Source organism: Nilaparvata lugens, chromosome 13 (assembly GCF_014356525.2).
Source record: "Nilaparvata lugens isolate BPH chromosome 13, ASM1435652v1, whole genome shotgun sequence".
In the NCBI taxonomy this organism is placed as follows: domain Eukaryota; kingdom Metazoa; phylum Arthropoda; class Insecta; order Hemiptera; family Delphacidae; genus Nilaparvata; species Nilaparvata lugens.
The window spans coordinates 31,082,922-31,104,185 of record NC_052516.1 but is presented as its reverse complement, the minus strand read 5'-3'; the positions used below and the strand labels follow the sequence as shown (position 1 = coordinate 31,104,185).

Sequence of the window (21,264 nt, the reverse complement as noted above, 5' to 3'; positions counted from 1 at the left end):
GGTGAGGAGATAGAAGTGGTGAACAGGTACAAATTTTTGGGCGTTACCCTAACATCAAGATTATCATTTGCCGAACATATTAGAGAGCGAACGTCACTAGCAAAATTTGGAATAAATGGTGTCTGGCGAGACTTCATTGCTAACAATAACATAGATATGAAGGTGAAGTGGAAAGTTTATGGAGCAGTAGTAAGAACAGTGGCAACATATGGAGCACAGGTCTGGGGTTGTAAAAACTATGATGTTCTAGAAACCTTGCCAAGATATTTTGCTAAAAAAACTTTTTATGTTACCGCAATCGACTCCCAATTACATAGTTCACTTAGAACTGGATATTGAACCAATTTTCTCATTTATAATAAAGTTACACGTGGAATTTATTTTTAGAATAGTTATGAAACTGCCCCGAGGAAGGCTGCCTAGAGTATTAGCAGAGAAAGTATCAATAAGTAAGATTTCATGGTACAAGGAATGGAGGAGATGGGATGATGAATTTGGGTGTGATCTAGTAAGATGTTTGAATGAAAAGAGTGAATGGAGGAATGAATTTAGTTATTTGTGTGAGAAAATGAAAGAGAAAATGAGAGCTGAGTGGGTACGAAGGATGAATGAAGTCCAGTTTCACGGTTTGTATAAACGGTTAGAGCGGCAGAACGATAGTAGATCTTATCTTGAAGGTCATTTTGATAGGAGGAAGATAAGTTTATTAGTTAAGGCTAGGGGGTGTCTTTTCCACCTAAATTTTTCGCACGGCAGAGAAGAAACACAATGGCGATGCTCATTATGTAACAGGGGCGAGATAGAGGATATGCTTCACTTTATGGGGGCTTGCCCGATGTTAGGGGGTGTTCGTTGAGTATACTTAGGTAAATATGTACTCACTGAGGCAGAAGTAGTTGAGTGGCTAAGTGGGAAAGATTGGGGAAAATTGACGAGTTTCTTGAAATTGGCTCTTAAATTCAGAAAAGATTTAATAGAAGAATTCAACTATTAAAACCGACTCCTGGCAGACAGCCTTACAGGTTATGCCATAATAATGTCTTGTTTTTTCTTTTATATTAAAGGTGTTTTATTCAGTTCTTGCTATTTCTTTATATGAATTTCATTTTTTGTAATATGTTTGAATCATCAATAAAGTCATTTTTACTACTTACTACTACAAGACACAGTCTTAATTTCTCGAAGCTTATAATTGAAATTTTCTTCACAAAACAACACAAATAATAGTTTATTAGAGCAAGGCTCCCCTAATCATATTTATCCTTTAAAATTTATTAATTAGTTCATTTTTGAATGTAATCGTATTTTTAACTAGAGGTGTTCAATATTTTGATTTTATAACTTACTTTTCAAGTAACCTGATAAAAATAATAAGAACTGTTTGTTAAATTTGTTGTATAAAATTAAACTTGAACTGTAGTACTCTCAAAAACTCAATACTCTTGTTTTTTTTTAATCATTACTATACTTAAATCAATTTTATAAATTCTCTTAAATTTGAAGTTCATTAATAAATTCATGATTAACCTTTGTTTTGCCTTTCACTTCATACATTCCCTTACACATGACCCTGATCCATCTCTTTTTATCTTTTTCTTCTATACTATTATTAGTTCAGTGAGTGAAATATAAGTATCCACACAGTGAGTGAAGTTTTAGTACAGTGTATTTTATCAACCCAAAGTGATTGATTGGCACCGGGCAAAATTCCGTATGGAGTGAGGGAGCTCGAAACCCTCTCTAAACAAAAAACGACAGTAGGGAAGAGTTCAAAATGTCGCCGCAACTAGGGGCCAGATTCTAAGTTAATCTGCTGAAGTGTATCAAGTGAAAGTGCATGATAGTGAATTGGTATATATAATCACCTCCATTTGTGTGAAATTCTTATTGAGTGTGCTACAGAAGTGTGATAATTATTATTATTAGTATTGCCAGGTAGGAAAGTTATTCGTTTAAATTCTTCAAATTCTAAGTGTTTAACCCATTCACTTGATTATTTTGTATATCAATTTTTGAATTCGTATTTGGTGCGCTCAACTATATGTAGATTTTTATATTGGTTATAGGAAAGTTGATATTATTTATTCTCATTCAATATTACTTTGGGGGTAGCTTTATTTCAAAAGAGTGTTATTTGGGTTTAATCAATCATTCAGTATGTTATTTTTGTGAATATAAGTCTGGGTTATATTAGTAGAATTGGGTATAGAAATAGAGAACAGGAAGCCCTGAGTATAGTATAATTTGTATCTTTTGTATATTTATCCAGTCAAGCATCATAGAGAGTTGAACTTTAATTATTTATTTGTGGGTGTAGTTCATTAAACATTATTTAATTCTTCTGTATGTTTATTATTTGGGTCATGTATGCGCTTCGTGATAGGTAGGATTAGTAATAGGTTCGAAGTATAGGTTACCTATGTCAGGATATTTTCTTAGAAATAGGGTTGTGAACACACTTCAATCAGACACAATGGCAACAAATGAGAGCACCACAACAAATTTCGAAAGCAGTGAGGGAAGCACAGACAACACCATTGAGACCAGTGAAAGTCAGCAGCAATATTCACCGGAGATGTTACCAAATTCTGACGTATTGAATCAACCTGGTGACTCTCACGACGACCAAGAACAAATTCCAAGTGAAAAAAGCTGTAAAGTAGGACTATCAGGGGAAGAAATGGACAAGATTTTCAACTTATTAACAAGTATGAGGGAAAATATGGGTGCTAGTTTCGAAGAAAGGCAGACAAGTATGAGCAAGCAATGCGAAGAAAACAGTAAGAAATTGGAAGAGAATAAGAAAGAAATAAACGAGAAGTTAGAAAAGTTGAGTAGCAATGTAGAACAGCTGGAAAGAAGATTTGAGAAGAAAATGGAGGAAAAAACTAAAGAGATTTGTGGTGAGATAGCAATAAAAATAACAGCAGTTGAGAAAAACATCGAGAGAATAGATAAGAGACTTTCAATAGAGATCGCATCGGTGAGGAAGGAGCTATCAGAGAAATCAGGTGGAATGGATAATGCAGCCTTTTAATGTGGGATTCGAGAAGGCCAGGACACAACCGATTATCGTCAACACCAGCTGTAGGGGATTGGATGAATTCCAAAAATTCGAGAAATATCTGGAGAATCCTATGCAATTTTTGATTAAGTTGAAAGAGTATTTGCGGCGTAGTGGGAAAATTAACTGGAGTGAGCAATCAAGCATCATTGAAAAGTCATTTGATGGTCAACACTCAGCATGGTGGATGATTATTCAGGCTAACATTGACTCTCTAGAACAATTTGAGGAGCGTTTCACTAATAAATTCTGGAGCCCACTCATTCAAGATTCAGTGCGAGAGAGATTGAGAACTGGAAAATTTATTAGAGGGAGGAAGTTAAACGCAAGTGAGTACTTCATAAAGCAGATGCTCATCGCAAGGAATTTGACACCGGCACTCTCGGATGAAGAAATTATAATGAAACTAGTCAAACATTATGGAACTGGACTAAAAACAGCTAGATCCAATAGGAATTTTAAGACAGTGCCCGAGATGGGAAAACTATTGGAAGTATGGAGCTTACAAAAAATCAATGTTGAGAAGAATGGATTAAGGGAGAAGCGAGAACAAAAAGAGAAGAATGTATGGGTACAAAGAGAAGAGGAAAAAGTCTGCAAATGAAAAGAAGAGAGCAGGAGATTGGTAATGGACAGCAGCGTCGGGACAACAATCTGACTTTCAACGGTGATAACGGAAGAGAGGATTCATGCGAGATGGAAAATGGAATAGCGACCAGAATGCTAATTGGCAGAACACCAATTCGTCACCAAATGTGAATTGGAGGAGGAGAGACGTGAATCAGCCACGCAGGAGGACAGAATGACTACCAAGGAAGAGGGTCATTTCCAGATGATAACTGGAGGAGAGGTGAAGAAAAATGTGGAAGATAATTATCAACTAATTACTACCTGGAATGATTTTGGACTGTGGAACTGTAAATAGACTGCATAGTGTAAATAAATAGCATTAGAGGTATCAAGATAGTATTGAAGAAATCATAATAGACAAATTAGGAAATAGACAGTTGTCTGTGAAAAATAAAGGGGAAGGACAAAAATGACTAACAGGAAGGACAGAATGAAAGTGTAAGGGCTAGAGTAGAAAGAGAAAGTGGGCAACATTTGCGAGATGAGCGAGCAACATGAGGAGTGAGGTGGAGAATATATTGTTCACAGAGGAAACAAGCCAGTAAGCATTGTGCGGAATTCACACAAGGGGTGGATTGAGTAGCCTTATTGTGGGAAGGATGCACCATGCTGGAAAACTCAACTGTAAATATTTATAGCTTATAGTATTAATTGTACAGTACAGTATGATGAGGAAAGATAGGAACAAAGCAGACGGGAGAAAATGGACCAGCGGACTTGGTTGACATTATCAGCTTATGAGAGTCACTAGGGTTACGGCCAGTCAGAATTCCACATAACATGCAGCATCCAATGATCCAGTTGTACAGCGATGAAGAACTACAGTAATCATCAAACTTCTAGACCCTTCATATTATGAGCTCATGTTGTGTTGTCTGAAGTGTGAGAACATTAATTTCATCACGTAGTTTACTCTTAATAACCATCCTTTTAGTGTTAACGTCGCAAAGACTGAACTCATGTTTCATTTAGTATTTGCTCTTGAGAGGGGGGTTTTGAGCCACAAATGGCGACCACGTGCTCTCCTAAAATTGGAAAATTGTAGACTTCTGTTATTTTTTGTAACACGTGCTCTGAACATATTGTATTGTAAGATTGAAATTTATCTAGCCATTGGTCATGTAATCTATCTATACACAGTCATATATCGCTATTAAGTTCATTATAATTATTAGGATGAGTGTAGATTAGGCAAGTAGCCTACCTATGTGGTGACATGAATTTTTTTTTCAAACATCTTTATTGCCAATAAAAACATTGAAAATAATTTTCAAAATAATTATTATTTAGGCTAAATAGATATTTTTGAAATAAATTGATGTTGCTTTCCATGACAAAACACTATATTCTAGACAATAACTATGTTGTTGTTCAGACACTGTGTTACTTGTAAATATTTGAGGAAACACTTACTTTTCTTGGATTGTTGAGGAATGCATTTCACTCCTGAGGAAGAGCTTCATCAGGCTCATATTTTGCTCCTCGGGAGTAAAATGAATTCCTCAATACTCCAAGAAGAGTGAGTGTGTTTTTCAAATTTATACGATGATTCAGTGACTGAACCACAACAAACCTAGACATTTTTGTCACACATTTCAATTTATATGTGCTAGCATACCCCTGGAATGTGTCTGCCTAGAATAATAAACTTTCATTTCCAGCACTGATAAATTAAAGATGCCTTATTTTATTACTATCAATAATTCATTCAGGCTATGTTATGAGGCTTTTAGGTTATGTGCCTAGGCTTTGAATGAGTTTATCATTTGAATAAATATAGTCTAAGTATCTAAGCCTATAATAAAAGTATTCTTCCATTATACAGAGAATCAATAAAAACAAAATCACTTGACTTACCTGAAACTCGATTTTTCACAAAACAACAGACCAAAAAAACCGTTACAATCCAAATGTTGCATTGATGACTCCATCAAAGTATACATACAGTATGGAAACTTGGCTATAAAATAATAGTACCCTGACGCTAAAATCCGCCATCTTGTTAGGAAGAGTTGCTAAGAGTATTGTGATAGTATTGATGGTAGGTTCGGATCACTTCAATGATCCGGATCAATTGATCTCGTTCTCTGCCACGAGCCAATCAGAAGACCAGGATTGGAACTTCCCACGGTCACGTGACATGTTTAGTATTGGCATCAGTAAAAAGCATTGGTTAGATAGGCATTTGATTACAAGTTTCCATTCTGTACCTATTCTGTGACTCCATTGATCAACAACTGCCTTTTGCATCATCAATAAACCTACTATGAAAATATCAATATATCATCAATATTTGATTATTTATAATTATATATTTTCAAACTTGTTGGGGAATGCATTATTCAAATTACATATTATTTTAAATTAATGGAAGTGGAATACAGTCCTAATTTCCACATTTTTTGATGCAATAAAACCAGTTTGCCCCAGAAAAAAGTTAGAATTTGTTTGTTTGATATATCGATTGTTGGAACTTTGATACATTCATCTTATAGTATGATTATATTTATATTTTGATTCAATACCATATTGGGCTTATGGATGATGGGAATTTTTAAATTAATGATATTGACAATATTATTGAAAAATTTGATATTTCCGTTGCAAGTCAATGATTTTCATGGGAGGACATTTGTGCTTGACACTGGAATAATGTTGGAATTGATAAAATAGTAGAAGAAGTTATTATTTGAATTGAAATCATTCATAGTTCAAGTGTGTATAGTTCAGATACTGCATGATTTTCCCCATAAACTGTGGTTTAATTTGAAAAAGTGGTGTAAATTTTCTAATTTTGGATAGAATCATTTGAAATTCTAGGATAAGATTGACAATATGAACAGAAACGTTCATGATTTTTTCAGAATGTTCCATGATCAAATACTATTTGAAAAAAAAATTAAACATCAGTAGCACGTAACTGCATAGCTGACCGGATTTTCGCATAGAACAAAATGTACCGGAAATTCACTTCTACACCTGAATATGTCATAAAGTATACATTGTTTCAATAAAATTGAAAATCTGCCAAAATTATTAAGTTTTCAACTGAATTTAAAATTACCACAAAATGTCTATATATTGTTAAAGGTGCATTGTAGACGATTTTTGCAATTAATCAACAGGAAGCTTGAAGTGAGACTTTTTTGGGAAACTCAAAAAAATTTCCATCAAAAGTTTAATTGGTGTTAAAATTTTTTATCTTGATAATGGTGTGTTGTAAACAATTTTGCAACAGATAGTAAAGGGTTGAAGTTCGATTTTACATCCAAACTGTTGGTCAGAAAGCCTAAATTGAGAGTTGAAAAAATGTTATATTTTCACTTTTTATTCATGTGAAAAACGTGTGTTAACATGGGTAATAATCATCCTGAGAGCTCAGAAACCGGTCCTCATTGATATCAATGAAGATTTAATATAATCAATAGATGCACATTGACTGTATTTACCATGATGTCTATTTGTTTGTATTTACTTCTAATAGTACCCATTTACTTTTATTGGTATCAACAAAAGTTCTGTGATAACAATGGATCATTGACTGTATTTACCATCATTCCCATTGATATCCATGAGCACCTATTGATATCACTGAGCGTACAGTGATATCAATAGAAGTTCATTGACTGTATTTACTGTGATGTTTATTTATATCCATGAACTCCTATTGATTTCCATGAACATGTATTGATATCCATGAGCATATATTGATATCAATACAGTTTTTCTATTGATTTCCATGGATCTCTTTCACTAGGGTTGCCATTTCACATGCATTATTTTAACGAAGGCTTGGCTGAAAGATGAGAGCGATTTGATGGAGATTCCTGGCAACAATTCATTCAGGTCATATAAGAATATTAATCAAAGCAATGGAGTTGTTGTTTACATAGACAATGAGATAACTGCTTCATGTCATGGGATTCAATTGGCGAATATTGCTACATGTCTCTCCCTCACTTTTGATTGGGTTGGTGTTCTTCTTGAACTGCTTGCAATATATTGTAGCCCCAACTCAAGTCTTGACATTTCTATTGAATCCATTGAATCTCACTTTAACCAACCTCTATTTTCATACGAGAACTCTTCCCCATCCACAGACATATAGTCTTCTTGGGGGAATTCCACGCCATCTATATACAAGCATTAACGTGATAATGTATCATTTTCTATTCCAATTGATGCATTCTTTTTATAATTAAATTTATGAAATTTCACATTTTCTCTTGTAATGCAATGTGGAAAATAAATTGATTTGATTCGATTTGATTTGATTTGATTAATAACACCATTATTATTGGAGCTATCAAAAAATGTCAAGAGACTTTTCTTATTCTGTGTTCAAGATACATAATATCCATATATTTACTAATGATATTTTCAAAAAAAAAAATTATTCAAAGGGAATTTTTCCAGTCTCACAATGTTTTATTGTCAGTTTTTATAGTCAGTTTTTCTCAATTATGTTGTTAATTAAGATGGATATTGAAAAATTATAGGAGTCTTTCCTTATTCTTCTCATCAAAATAAATTAATTGAAAGAGAAAATAATTTTTTTTATTCTTTTCAATTAGAAAATTTTTTTATAATTTCCAAATATTCTACCAATTAACACCATTCTTATAAGAGTTATCAAAAAATTCCAAGGAACTTTTCTTCTTCTGCGGTCAGAATACATAATATCCATATTCCTTTTGAAGATATTTCCAAAAAAAAATTATTCAGATGAAATTTTTTCAGTCTTACAATGTGAGTCAGTTTTTTGCTATATCTCGTTAATTAAGATAGATATCTAAAAATGTCAAGAAACATTTTTTCTTATTCTTCCATCAAAATACATTGATTATGTTGGAAAATAATCTTTTTTAATCGAAAATGATTTTTTATAATTCCCAAATATTTATCAATAAACACCATTATTATTATCATAGTTATCAAGAAATGTCGGAGGACATTTCTTATTCTTCCCATCAAAATACATCAATTATGATGGGGAATAATTTTTTTAATTTTTCTTAATTAAAAATAATTTCCAAATATTTTACCCATTAACACCCTTCTTATTAGAGTTATCAAAAAATGTCAAAAGACTTTTCTTGCTCTGTGGTCAAGATATATGATTCCTATATATTTGATAGGGTATTTTCAGGTATTTTTGTAAATTTTGGGAATTTCTGGGGCTGTTGGTTGGGGTGGTGGGGTGAGGTTGTACGTGTGGGTGGTGAGTGTGAGTGTGGAAGGGCCCTTTGTAAACAAGGTTTGGGTGGTCCAGCTTAGGTTTGGTGACCTTGAATGGTGGAAACAAGGTCAAGGTTGTCCCAAAATGCCCCTTTTCTCTCCACTTAAGTATCTTATATTATTTTTCTGGTTTTTGAACTTGGATTTCTTCTGTATGTTTAACCCTGCATTTTAAGTGTGAGAATCAAACCTGTATTGCTTGAACTTGCTAACTTGTTGCTTAGTTGTCAAAATTAGAGCAATTTTCTTGCATTTTTCAAATGCAGTTCCAATTTCATGTCGAAAATGCCATTGTATTTGAAAACTGTAGGAGCATCAACCTTTTTGCAGCTTTGGCTTTTCCACTGGAAGTTAAGCAGCTCAACACTCGTGGAGGGGGAATAATTTTCAGTTAGAGGGCCATAGTTCAAATGTAGATGTAATTGGAAAAACATCATGTAATGGTGTGCAAGCCTCGGTCCTCTGAATAAGAAATGGTCTTTCATTTCCATTTCCATAGGAAATGGTCCCATTCAGAGGACCAAGGCTTGCACACCATTACATGATGTTTTTCCGATTACATCTCAATTAGAACTGCGGCCCTCTCACTGAAAATTATCCCCCCTCCACGAGCATTGAGCATAACTTCCAGTGGAGAATCCAAATTGTTAAGTTTTGAGCAATTTTTATCTAGTTGAATAGGAAACCAAATTTTATAGAGTTAGTAGTAGTAGAATCAGGAAAATTTGTGTGTGTGTGAGTTCAAGTATACTAAGTTTTATTGAAGTGTATGTGAGTGTTTCTGAAGAGTCCAAGTTTGAATATTGTTGAAATGGTGAGTGTCGAGCTTTTGTTGTTTCTCTTATCAAGCTCAAAATTTGATTTCATAGAATGACCGAGGTCCAAATTAAAATGCAGCAAGTTAGCAGGTTAGTAGGAGTAAAATGAGAGTACTGGAGAAAAGCTGTCCCAAAGCTTGCTCAAAGCTGGCTGCCCCAAATCTGATTCTTGGTTCTAACCTTGCCCTATCCAATGTAATCTGAACTAACTCAACCTAGCCATACCCCCAATCTCACAATAAACCCCAAATGAAGATTCCTATTCCCACTTTTCTGGAAAAAACTAGATCCAGTTTTTTTTTTATTTCTTGAATAACTAAAAAACCGTTAATTTTACAAAAAAAATTACAAGAATAACTTTTTCCAGTGAATCTAATTAAGAATCCATTGACACTCCATTTTTTAAGATTGAACAGAAAATGAGGATCAGTCCCACTCTTATTTAAAAAGTAGATCCAATTTCTTGAACAATCAATTTTACAAGAATAACTTTTTACAGTAAATCTAATAACAAATCCATTTGTTAAAATTGAACAGGAAATAAGGATCAGTCCCACTTTTATGGAAAAAGTAGATCCAGCTTTTTTCTATCTCTTGAATAACTAAGAAACCCTCAATTTTATCAAAAAGCTACAAGAATAATTTTTTTTAGTAAATTCATTTGTCAAGGGATTGGTCACCTTCTCTAACCTAACTTATCTTTTCCTGAAACTGAGCAACAAGCACACAGAATCTCTAATGATATTTTTATGTTGAGACTAAGCACAGCACCCTTCCTTAAGGGTGTTGAGGAACACCAACCTCAGCACTAAACCCCCTCCCCCATCACAGGGAGGGTGGTTGACCCTCTGACTTCAACCAGCTGAGTTTGAACTATTTGAAAACTCACCTTCCCTCAGGTTGTATTGAGAAGAAAAAAATATATAATAAAAATGTATAAGAAAGAAATCAAGTCAGATATATTACTTGTTGATTAGAGTGTACATCTTGATGAGAGTATTACCAAATATGAGTATAGTACTCACACACCATATATTCAACAGACATTCTATTACAATGATGAAATTCAAATTAGTTACAAATTCAAATTAGAAACAAGAAGATATTTATGAACTTCCAAGTGGAAGTTTTCTTATAATTGAAGGTGAAATCAAAGTGAAAGATGAGGATGATGTAGAAACCAAAGACTATTTGCTTATCAATAATGGAGTTGCATACCTATTTGATGTGATTACATATGAATTGGGAGGGGTTGAGGTTGATTGCACATGTAATGTGGGATTGACAACAACCATGAAAAACTATGTACATCAATCAAAACTCAATGAAAAAATTATGGAGAATGCAGGATGGAAGTTGAATGGATGGAAAGTTGAGATGAATTCTGCTTTTGCATTCTTTTGGATATGTGGTTAGGTAAAATGGAAGATTATAGAAAAGTTCTATCAAATGTTCTTCAGGGAATTGTTCTATTAAGATCATCATCAGACTTGGATTGTATTGAATCAGAGACTGCAAAATCAGTGAAAATTGATATTACAAAACAACAATGGAAAGTAACCTACATACATGCTCCTGACACTGTTTGTCTTGATTTGCTGAGTTTAACATAATATAGTGATATACCAATTAGCATTCTATTCAGGTCATGGGAATCGCATGAATTTCCACAATTACCTGAAACTACCAATCTTCAATGGACAGTTAAGACAACTTCGAACATATTAAAACCCAGATTCATTATTCTTGGATTTCAAAAGAATAGGAAAAATGTTATAACTGCCAACAGGTCACATTTTGATTTCTGTAATCTGGACAATGTCAATCTCTATTTAAATGCTCAATCATTCCCCTATGAAAATATTGCTGGTAATAAACATTTATTATATCACATGTTCTCTGAATTCCAAAATGAATACTATCCTTATAACAGCAGTACATCAATTGAGTATAAAACATTTGATTAATATGCACCATTGGTTGTTATAGACTGTAGTAAGCAAAATGAACTATTGTAATCTGGAGCAATAGACATAAAGTTGACATTGGAAACAACAGATAATTTCTCAGCAAAAACCAGTGCCTACTGTTTAATCCTCTATGATAATGAGTTTGAATACAGTAGAAGCTCTCTTAACCAACCTCAGATCAACTGCCTGTCGGATTAACCGACTGTTCCCAGGAATATACAAACTTCCGCTGCTGCTGCGATAACGATCCAAAAATAACTTTCATGTTTCAACAGGTCGAACATATGATTCCGTAGCAAGTCAAAATTCAGTCAGTTGCTCTCAATATCATGTGCGGGCAGTTTCTAGTGTGCTAACTGTGTTTGCAAACTTTGATATTTAACAGTTTTTGATACTGTAATTGTTTATGTGATTGACTTTGTTAGTGTAAAGTACAGTAGTGTAAAATGAGTGGTGTTGAACGTAAGAGACTGGTTGTGACGATGGAACAAAAACTAAAAGCAATAGAATGGCTTGATAAAGGGGAATCTGTTAAAAGCATTAGCGATGAACTCGGTGTCAGTGCTCATCAAGGGACATGGAAGATCATAAGGACTATTGGGTGAGTAATGGCTACAGTAGTTTTAAAAGTTTAGGAGAAATTTTTAGAAGCTTTTTTTCACGTGTTTGAATGATTTTAACACCTATTACAACTATTTACAATTTTATTTGGTTCAACCGACCTTTTTCGTTATCTGACCATGGTCTGGTCCCGTAGGGGTCGGTTAAGAGAGCTTCTACTGTATACACCACTCAGTGGAACAGTTAAAAGATTATTATGAATTTGAAAAAAGTCTTATATAAAATAACAAAAAATTTGCTTAAAAACTAGACAACATTCAAATCAAAATTATTAATTTCCCAACCACTTCCACACTTTTCAAATGTATCAATATTTCACCTTCAGCATCATCCCATTGATTACTAAACTCCTTTATATTATCATTAATTTGTAGAATTGTTCTCGTCCTCCCATAGAATGATCTCCCACCATTCTCTTCATATATAATTTCTCAGCAACATACCATTTTATATTATTTTCCAATTTATCAGCTTCTTTCAAAACACAATTAGTGTTAGATATTCAAATACTGACTGTGATGATATAGTGTCAAATTTGTGCCATCTATATTACCTTAGATTCTTCAAATAAATTTATTTCATCAAAGTGGAATAGGGTTCTTGGTCTGGGTAACCAAACCTACATTTTTTTCTGGGTGTATTCACCTACATCTACAATTTCTTTCTGGGTGTACTCACCTAAACCTAAGACTCCCCACCTATATCAATTACATTTTTTTCATACCATTCTTCAAAAGAGATTCCAGAAGAGAGTGAGAATTGTTGGATGAGGTTTGGATCAGTCATATACTTCCACTCTTTTCCAGTATTGAGATTGATTTTCGGTATGAAAGTTGCAGCTGATGGTATGCATTGTAAAAAATAGAAAAAATTCTTAATCAAATTCTTGATATCAACATTAATATCACTAATATTATCTTTATCATACAAATATCGACCAAATTTATCAAGACTCATGATCTATTTTCATAATAAATGTTTAATACAACCTGAGGGAAAGTGAGTTTTCAAGTATGGTAGTTCAAACACAGACGGTAGTTCAAACTCAGCTGGTTAAAGTCAGAGGGTCACCCACTCTGTGATTCTGTGTGCTTGTTGCTCAGTTCCAGAGAAAGTTGAGTTAGGTTAGAAAGGGTGACTGATCCCTTGTAAAATGGATTCACTAAAAATAATTATTCTTGTAGCTTTTTGATAAAATTAACAGTTTCTTAGTTATTCAAGAAATGAAAAAATCTGGATCTACTTTTTCTATAAGAGTGGGACTGATCCTTATTTTCTGTTCAATCTTGACAACAAGATTTTTTATTAGATTTACTGGAGAAATCTATTCTTATAAAATTATTGGTCTCTTAGTTATTCAAGAAATTGGATCCAATTTTTCTATAAGATTGGGACTGATCCTTATTTTCTGTTCAATCTCAAAAAATGGGGTGTCAATGGATTTGTAATTAGATTTACTGGAAAAAGTCATTCTTGTATTTTTCTGTAAAATTAATGGTTTCTTAGTTAATCAAGAAATAAAAGAAAAGCTGGATCTAGTTTTTACTAAAGAAGTGGGAATATGGATCTCAATTTGAGGTTTATTGTGAGATTAGGGGTATAGCTAGGTTAAGTTAGCTCAGATTAAATTGCATTGGGCAAGGTTAGAACCAAGAATCAGATTTGGGGGCACCCTTGAGCCAGCTTTGGGGCAGTCTTTTTCAGTACTCTCATTTTACCCCTACTCAGGTTCCCAAAATGTATAGATTATAAATTGAGGATGTCTTCTTTACCTGAATCGATTGCTGAATAACTCCGATCTGTTCGAAAATTTGACATGTTACCTGACTTTCATCAATTCGTTCCACCTATTCAGAGTTCAATAAACCTGAAGTTATTTTCTTTTTAGCATTTTTCCTTGAAGTTCCTGGCTTGTGGTTGCTAGTTGCTAAAATAGGTGACAATTGAATAATGATGATAATCTGTGCATTTGAATGAACGAATCCACTAAAAGCTCCCAACCAATCAATAGAGATTTGATAGCATAATTTTGGTAAATATTATAGAAGAGAAGAAATACCTTCTCCGTTTACATAGGTGGGCAGCGGTGGTGGAGACTGCAAGAATGTCTATCGAACCACATGTATTTTTATATATTTCATATTTTGGATGATTAATCAAGTCATGAGACAAAGATATCACCGGTTACAGAGATGATGTCAGGTGTGTTGTAGGGTTAAAAATACCTCCACCGGTTACATAACCATAATATTATATTAACAGTTTCATCATATCATGTGTGAGCAAGCAGAGCAGGAAGAAAAACATCAATAGAAAAAAAACTCTCACAGAATGATCTATTTCAAGTTGAACTAGAACTTTATTCTCAAAAGTTGGAACACAATAAGTCCCATAGTATTCAATTCAAAACATTATTTCTTGTTGAAATCTAAATGAGTTGGAAGAATTTAAGTATAATATTATAATAAACAGGAAGGATACTACTCCTTTGGACGATTTCCTTTCAGAACAGCATGAAATAAATCTCTATATTCGTTTTTAGTCCATGACTCCTGGAAATGATAAGCACAAATTTCAAGTAAAAAGCATTGATTTCTGTTCAATTATTTTATGTATCATATACGAGTATATGAACCTCACAGAAGGAGTATATTCACAAACCTCAGTGATGAGGGTGAAGTCTCTACTTGACCAGGTTTATTTTGTCTATGTATGCAAATCGTTTAACAGATTTGATGAACAGATTTTCATGAGATTTTGAACAAATGATCCTTTGTTTGCATGTATTGTGCGTCATCGTGTGTGTGAGTTTTTCTGTCTCTCATTTCAAAGGATGGTATGAAGAGAAAGAAGTCTCTTCCAATCTCTGATAATAAATAATCATTTAATTTTTTCAAGAGTCTTAGCTCATTGAAATTGATTGTACATTCACATCAATTAAAATAAATAATGGAAGAGTAATGCTATAACAAACAAAAATCCTCAAAATGAACAAATAACAACATAGCGACAACGAAACTTATATGACAAATAATATACAATAATGACAGATGTAGGCTCCATAAATTGGATATTTCAACACATGCAACCACAATAGATAGTAAATACTGTGAAAATAATCCTCCTGCAAATCCTGTAATCGCCCTAAATACCTCAGAATATAGTTACACCATCTTAAAGCATCCACCATGAACTTGTAATGTCTCCAATTCTATCCAAAGAAACATTTGAAAGGAGAATAATTACTCTATTATCATGTTCAACAATATTATTTGTATACTTTGACAAGGAATGTTGTCTCACATCAGGATACAGAGGGTACCTGACTAGAAAAATTTCATCCTCTCACACATTGCTGATTGGACAGTGCTTGTCACAGGCTAAGTAAACTCCTTTTTCCTTTAAATACAGATAAAATTGTCACAATGTATATCGTAACTAGTGAGGGGAATTGAGTCTAGGGCTTGTTCTAAAGATGCTTGGTTATCTCTTGATGAAATAGCAGAGTCCAATGAGCAGCCCAGCCGCTGGGCTAGCGCTCAGCAGTGCTGCGCATCCTTAATACCTTCCCTCTCGGCCACTGAGGGAGGCTCGTGAAGGGCTAGTAGGAGCTCAGTCTAGTGCGGGTGTCCAGTGTGAGCGGTCGACAGAGAGAGTGAAGGAAGCAGCACGCAGCTAGCAACATAGTACATCTCTTATCCTGAGTGTACTCCGATTCCTTCGACTACTAGGAGATGTGTCTGAGGTTGACGGGGGTTAATTGAAGACACTGGAAGCTCCGAGATTCAGCACTCACTTGGGCGAGTGTTGTTTGACCATTTCGAAAACTTTGGGAAGCAACCTGCCTGTTTCGACCAGTAGCGACACGTCAGGTTTTGGCTAAAACCTCACTAGACCCTGGTACATCATCGCGGGAACCAGGAAGGGTAAGAGGACCTCGAGTGAGGCTTGAGGAAGCCTTTCTTGATCCCGAGACGTGATCTTGACTGCAGGAAATAGCCTGTGCCTGAGGTTAGGGACCCGGTGAATAGCATCAACGGCGAGTGTAAGGGACTCTCCTACCTTGCTATTTCCAACAGGAAAAGCGGGAGGACCTCGAGTAAGGCTTGGGAAAGCCTTTCTCGATCCCGAGACGTGATCTTGACTGCAGGAAATAGCCTGTGCCCGAGGTTAGGGACCCAATGACTAGAGGTGAAGCCTGGGGCGTGGGCTCCTATAGCTTGCTATTCCATCTTCTAATAGCAAGAGGACCTCGAGTAAGGCTTGGAAAGGCCTTTCTTGACCCCGAGACGTGATCCTGACCGCAGGAAATACTCAGTGCCTGAGGTTAGGGACCCAGTGACTGGAGGTGTGTTGTCATTGACAACACATTGTCAATGACAATTTTTGTCATTGACAAAGATTGTTTATTTCATTTGTTGTCAAAATTAATGTAGCTTCTCTGTTTGTTTTTAATAACAAACGTGCCGCTTGTGCGACAGATAAAAATATGTACTTGAAATGGCTTTCATGTTTGGCATTGACTGAGTTATATTTAATACCCAAAATTTCACTTTTGGTCAGATTTAAATTTTTCATAACCACAAACATTGAATCCTCATAAGCAGCAAGCGAGTTTTTCCCCATTAATTCATATAAAATACTGTTTTATAATCAAATTAATCTTGTTCTGTTCAAATCCTAGGCCTAGAATCATGTATTGATCTCAACTTGATTGGAAGATTTGACTCTATAGATAAAAAAAAAAATGATACAAATTATAAAGTGGGTAAGGAAGAACAGGCTATCTATATAAAAAACAAACATGTATTCGACGGCCTTGGGCGTTTTCCTGATATTTGCAAGATTAAATTGGAAAAAAATGCATCCCCAACAATAAGTCCTGCTTGGTGTATCCCACTCAAAATTAAAGAGAAATTTTGAGAAACTTTGGAATCACTAAAGTCAAAAGGTATTATAACCCCAGTTGAAGAGCCTGTTGACTGGATAAATAACATTGTAGTTGTTGAAAAGCCGGATGGATCACTGAGAATTCGTATTGACACAGTTGAACTTAATAAATATATAATCAGGGAACGTTATCTCATTCCAACAGTGGAAGAACTAGCACCAAAATTGTCACACAAGAAGGTTTTTACTGTATTAGATATTAAAGATGCATTCTATCATATTGCACTTGATGAGGAGTCTAGTAAGCTGTGTTCATTTAGAACAGGATTTGGAACATACAGATTTTTACGAGCACCATTTGGTTTGTCGTGCTTGCCTGAACTGTTTCACGTTATATCATATCTGCATGAAAGATGGCCTGACATGAACATGATAACCGGTGATGTGAAACACTTTTACAGAAAAAGAAATGACTTGCAACTGAGTAATGGTTTATTGTATTTTGGAACAAGGTTAATTGTACCTCTAAAACTCCGGAATTTTATAATGAGTCGCTTACATGAAACTCATCTTGACAGTTCGAAGATTAATTATCTTGTTGATCATATCTACTATTGGCCACGTATATATTCAGATATTAATGTTTATTTATTTATTCATTTACAATGGAGACAACGGGTTTCCCCAAACATGTCTCCTTTACAAGAAAATGCAAAATCTTAAAATATAATATATAGAAAACTTATAAAAAATCATAAAAAGAAATAAGGTACAAATGGTAATATTTATCCTATTACATATGGTAATAAGGTACAAAATGATAATATGGAAAAATACAATAATTAAAAAAAAAAAAAAATAATATGAAAAGATGAGATGAATACAAAGCATCGAAATACTACTCATAGAAGGTCCAAAAATGGAAATATAAAATTCTAATAACACAAGTATTAAATGAATGAACCAAAAATATAACTTATTAATGAGTTCCAAGTCCCAAAACATATGCACACCCACACATACATGGAAAAATGATCGATGTAGACCAGATCACAATATCAATGCTCAGACCAGACCATTGTATAGAGCTTTTCGGAATCTAGCGCGAGAGAACCAGAAGAGATCTAGGTGCCCGGACAAACTATTGTAGCTTCTCTGAATTCTGTTGAGAGGAGAATTGTAATTTCTAAGTGTTCTGGAACGAGGAACCAGAAAAGAAAATTCAGATCGACGAGCCACAGGTGAGATATAAATATTCATTTTAGATAGCAAGTATGATGAATCAATTTCATTATTTAAGAGATCAAAAAGAAAAATAAGTGCTCTAACATCACGCCTAACTTTTAATGATGTAATATGGAATAAAGTTCTCAGTGACTCTGTTGGGAAATCAAACGGACAAAAACGATTAAATTTCTTATAGAACATGATTCTTAAAAACTTATTTTGAAGCCGTTCTAGAACATTTATTCTATCCATATGATATGGATTCCATATCTCTGAGGCATATTCTAGCAAGCTTCTCACTAGTGACTTATAAATCAGAATCAAAGGCTCTACATCACTAAAGGGCGAACAGGTCCTCAGAATAAACCCCATTTGTTGGTTGGCCCTAGCAGCTATGGAATCAATGTGCGAATTGAAGGAAAAATCTGAAGAAAAATTCACTCCAAGATCTTTGAAATTCGTCACCTGTTCCAATGGCCTGTTATTTACGTGGTAAATATTAATGTGCGGTCTCAATTGGCGATTGAAACTTAGGAACTTACATTTGGTAACATTTATCTTCAGACCATTAGTTTCACACCATTGGTAAAAATTGTTGATATCGCCCTGTAAAGCAAGCCCATCATTTACATTCTTGATCTCCCTGAACAATTTGACGTCATCTGCGTACATCAGGCAGGAAGAATTCTTTATAATAGTAGGGACATCATTTATAAACAAGAGGAACAAAAGTGGGCCAAGATTGGAACCCTGAGGTACCCCAGATGCACATATGAATGATTTGGATTTGAAATTTTGAATTTTAACAAACTGCATTCTTGATTGCAGATAACTCTGCAGGAGGTTCACTAAATTATCACTAAAACCCATCCGCCTAAGCTTTTTCAACAGTAGTCCATGACTAATAGTATCAAAAGCCTTGGATAAGTCCGTATAGATAACATCTACACGGCCTCCCCCATCCAAAACTTGAGATATTTTATCACTAAAGGTCATTAGGTTAGTGACAGTTGAACGACCAGGTAAAAAACCATGCTGCTCATCCGCAATGATGCTCTTGACCTGTTTAAAAATATTAGAATGTAAAACTTTTTCGTATATTTTTGAAAAACAATTTAAGATAGAAATTGGTCTGAAATTACTAATATCAGCTCTTTTACCAGACTTAAAAACAGGGGTAATTCTAGCAGTTTTCCACTTCAGAGGAAATTTGCCAGTTTTCACAGATAGATTAAAAATAAAGTGCAGGGGAGCTACTAGAACATCCGCACAGCCTTTAACAATAAATGTAGGTATTGCATCGGGGCCCTCAGAGCAGCCAGATCTTAAAGCACCTATAGCAGTAATAATCTCATTACCAGACACTGTACCTAAATCAACAATCAATCCAGACATCCCAGACACCTCCGGCCCTCTCTCACGCCCTCCAGGGGCGATTGGTGCATCAGCCTCATATACAGATTGAAAATAAGTAGCAAATCCCTCGGCAATTCGCAATTCGATATTATCATGTAACATTTTTGTTAAAGGTTTGAAAAAATCAATAATCTGGTGTGGCGCACTCACACAACCTTCCTAGCCGTTATGAAAATTGATCACCTGACGCTAGTGTTCCCGCGCAACTCAAGTCTACTACTATTCAAAGATCTGATTCAGCTGGTGACAGGACAATAACGCTGGAAACACACGAGGTCTGCTATCTCTTCATAGTGAATGATTTAATAGAATCAACAGTTGTCAACAGTTTGCAATTGACATAATCACATTTTCTCGGATTTCGAGCTTATTTTCAATTTTAGGTGAAAATTTTACAAGACATAAATTGTAGAGATTTTCATGCTTAATCTTTTACACTTGAATTTTTTTTGTTTGAATTGTATCTGAAGCCTGATAATCGGGGATCTAAAATCAAACTTTGCATAGATGGGGCAGAGCTCCTGAAATTTTCACAGATATGGAACTTGTTGCAGTTGATAGAACTTATCAATGACTAATTCAGGTATGAATTTGATCAAAATCGTTGGAGCTGTTTCCGAGAAAATCACGAAAACCCCTGTTTTTGACAACATTTTCGCCATTTTAGCCGCCATCTTGAATTGCATTTGATCGAAATTGTTCGTGTCGGATCCTTATATTGTAAGGACCTTAAGTTCCAAATTTCAAGTCATTCCGTTAATTGGGAGATGAGATATCGTCTACACAGATGCACATACACTCATACACACACACACACACACACACACACACACACACACACACACACACACACACACACACCACACACACACACATACATACAGACGAATACCCAAAAACCACTTTTTTGGACTCAGGGGACCTTGAAACGTATAGAAATTTAGAAATTGGGGTACCTTAATTTTTTTCGGAATGCAATACTTCCCTTACCTATGGTAATAGGGCAAGGAAAGTAAAAACTAAAGAGCCAATGACGACATTCCAGATAAACAGTTTTATAAAATTGCAGCGGACATTGCAGAAGTCGATAGATTGAACAACTTAATTGTAATTGATTATTATTCAAGATGGATTGAAGCATACCCAATCAATAGCAAAAGCAGCTCCACCGTAATTAAAAAAATTAAGGAAACATTCAGCAGATTTGGAATTCCTCAAACACTAATAGCAGATAACATGCCACAAAATTACCACATCAAGTCCATACCATTCAAAATCAAATGGATTAGCAGAAAAGGCAGTTGGAATATTCAAAAAAATGTTTTAAAAGGCAGCTACAAACAAGCAAGATTTGGAATTGTATTTACTGAATTATCGTAATGCTCCCGTA

At 34.6% G+C, this 21,264-nt stretch overlaps 1 protein-coding gene across 1 annotated transcript in view; it reads right to left on the bottom strand.

The window, feature by feature from the left end:
* Positions 1–14,681: 14,681 nt before the first annotated feature.
* Positions 14,682–21,264, bottom strand: part of LOC111053983 — a 144,721-nt gene continuing 138,138 nt past the window's right edge. Inside the window, exon 8 of the mRNA XM_039440307.1 lies at positions 14,682–14,893. Within this exon, the coding sequence (XP_039296241.1) occupies positions 14,822–14,893 (72 nt within the window). The 3' untranslated portion in view covers positions 14,682–14,821. The remainder of the gene's footprint in view (positions 14,894–21,264) is intronic.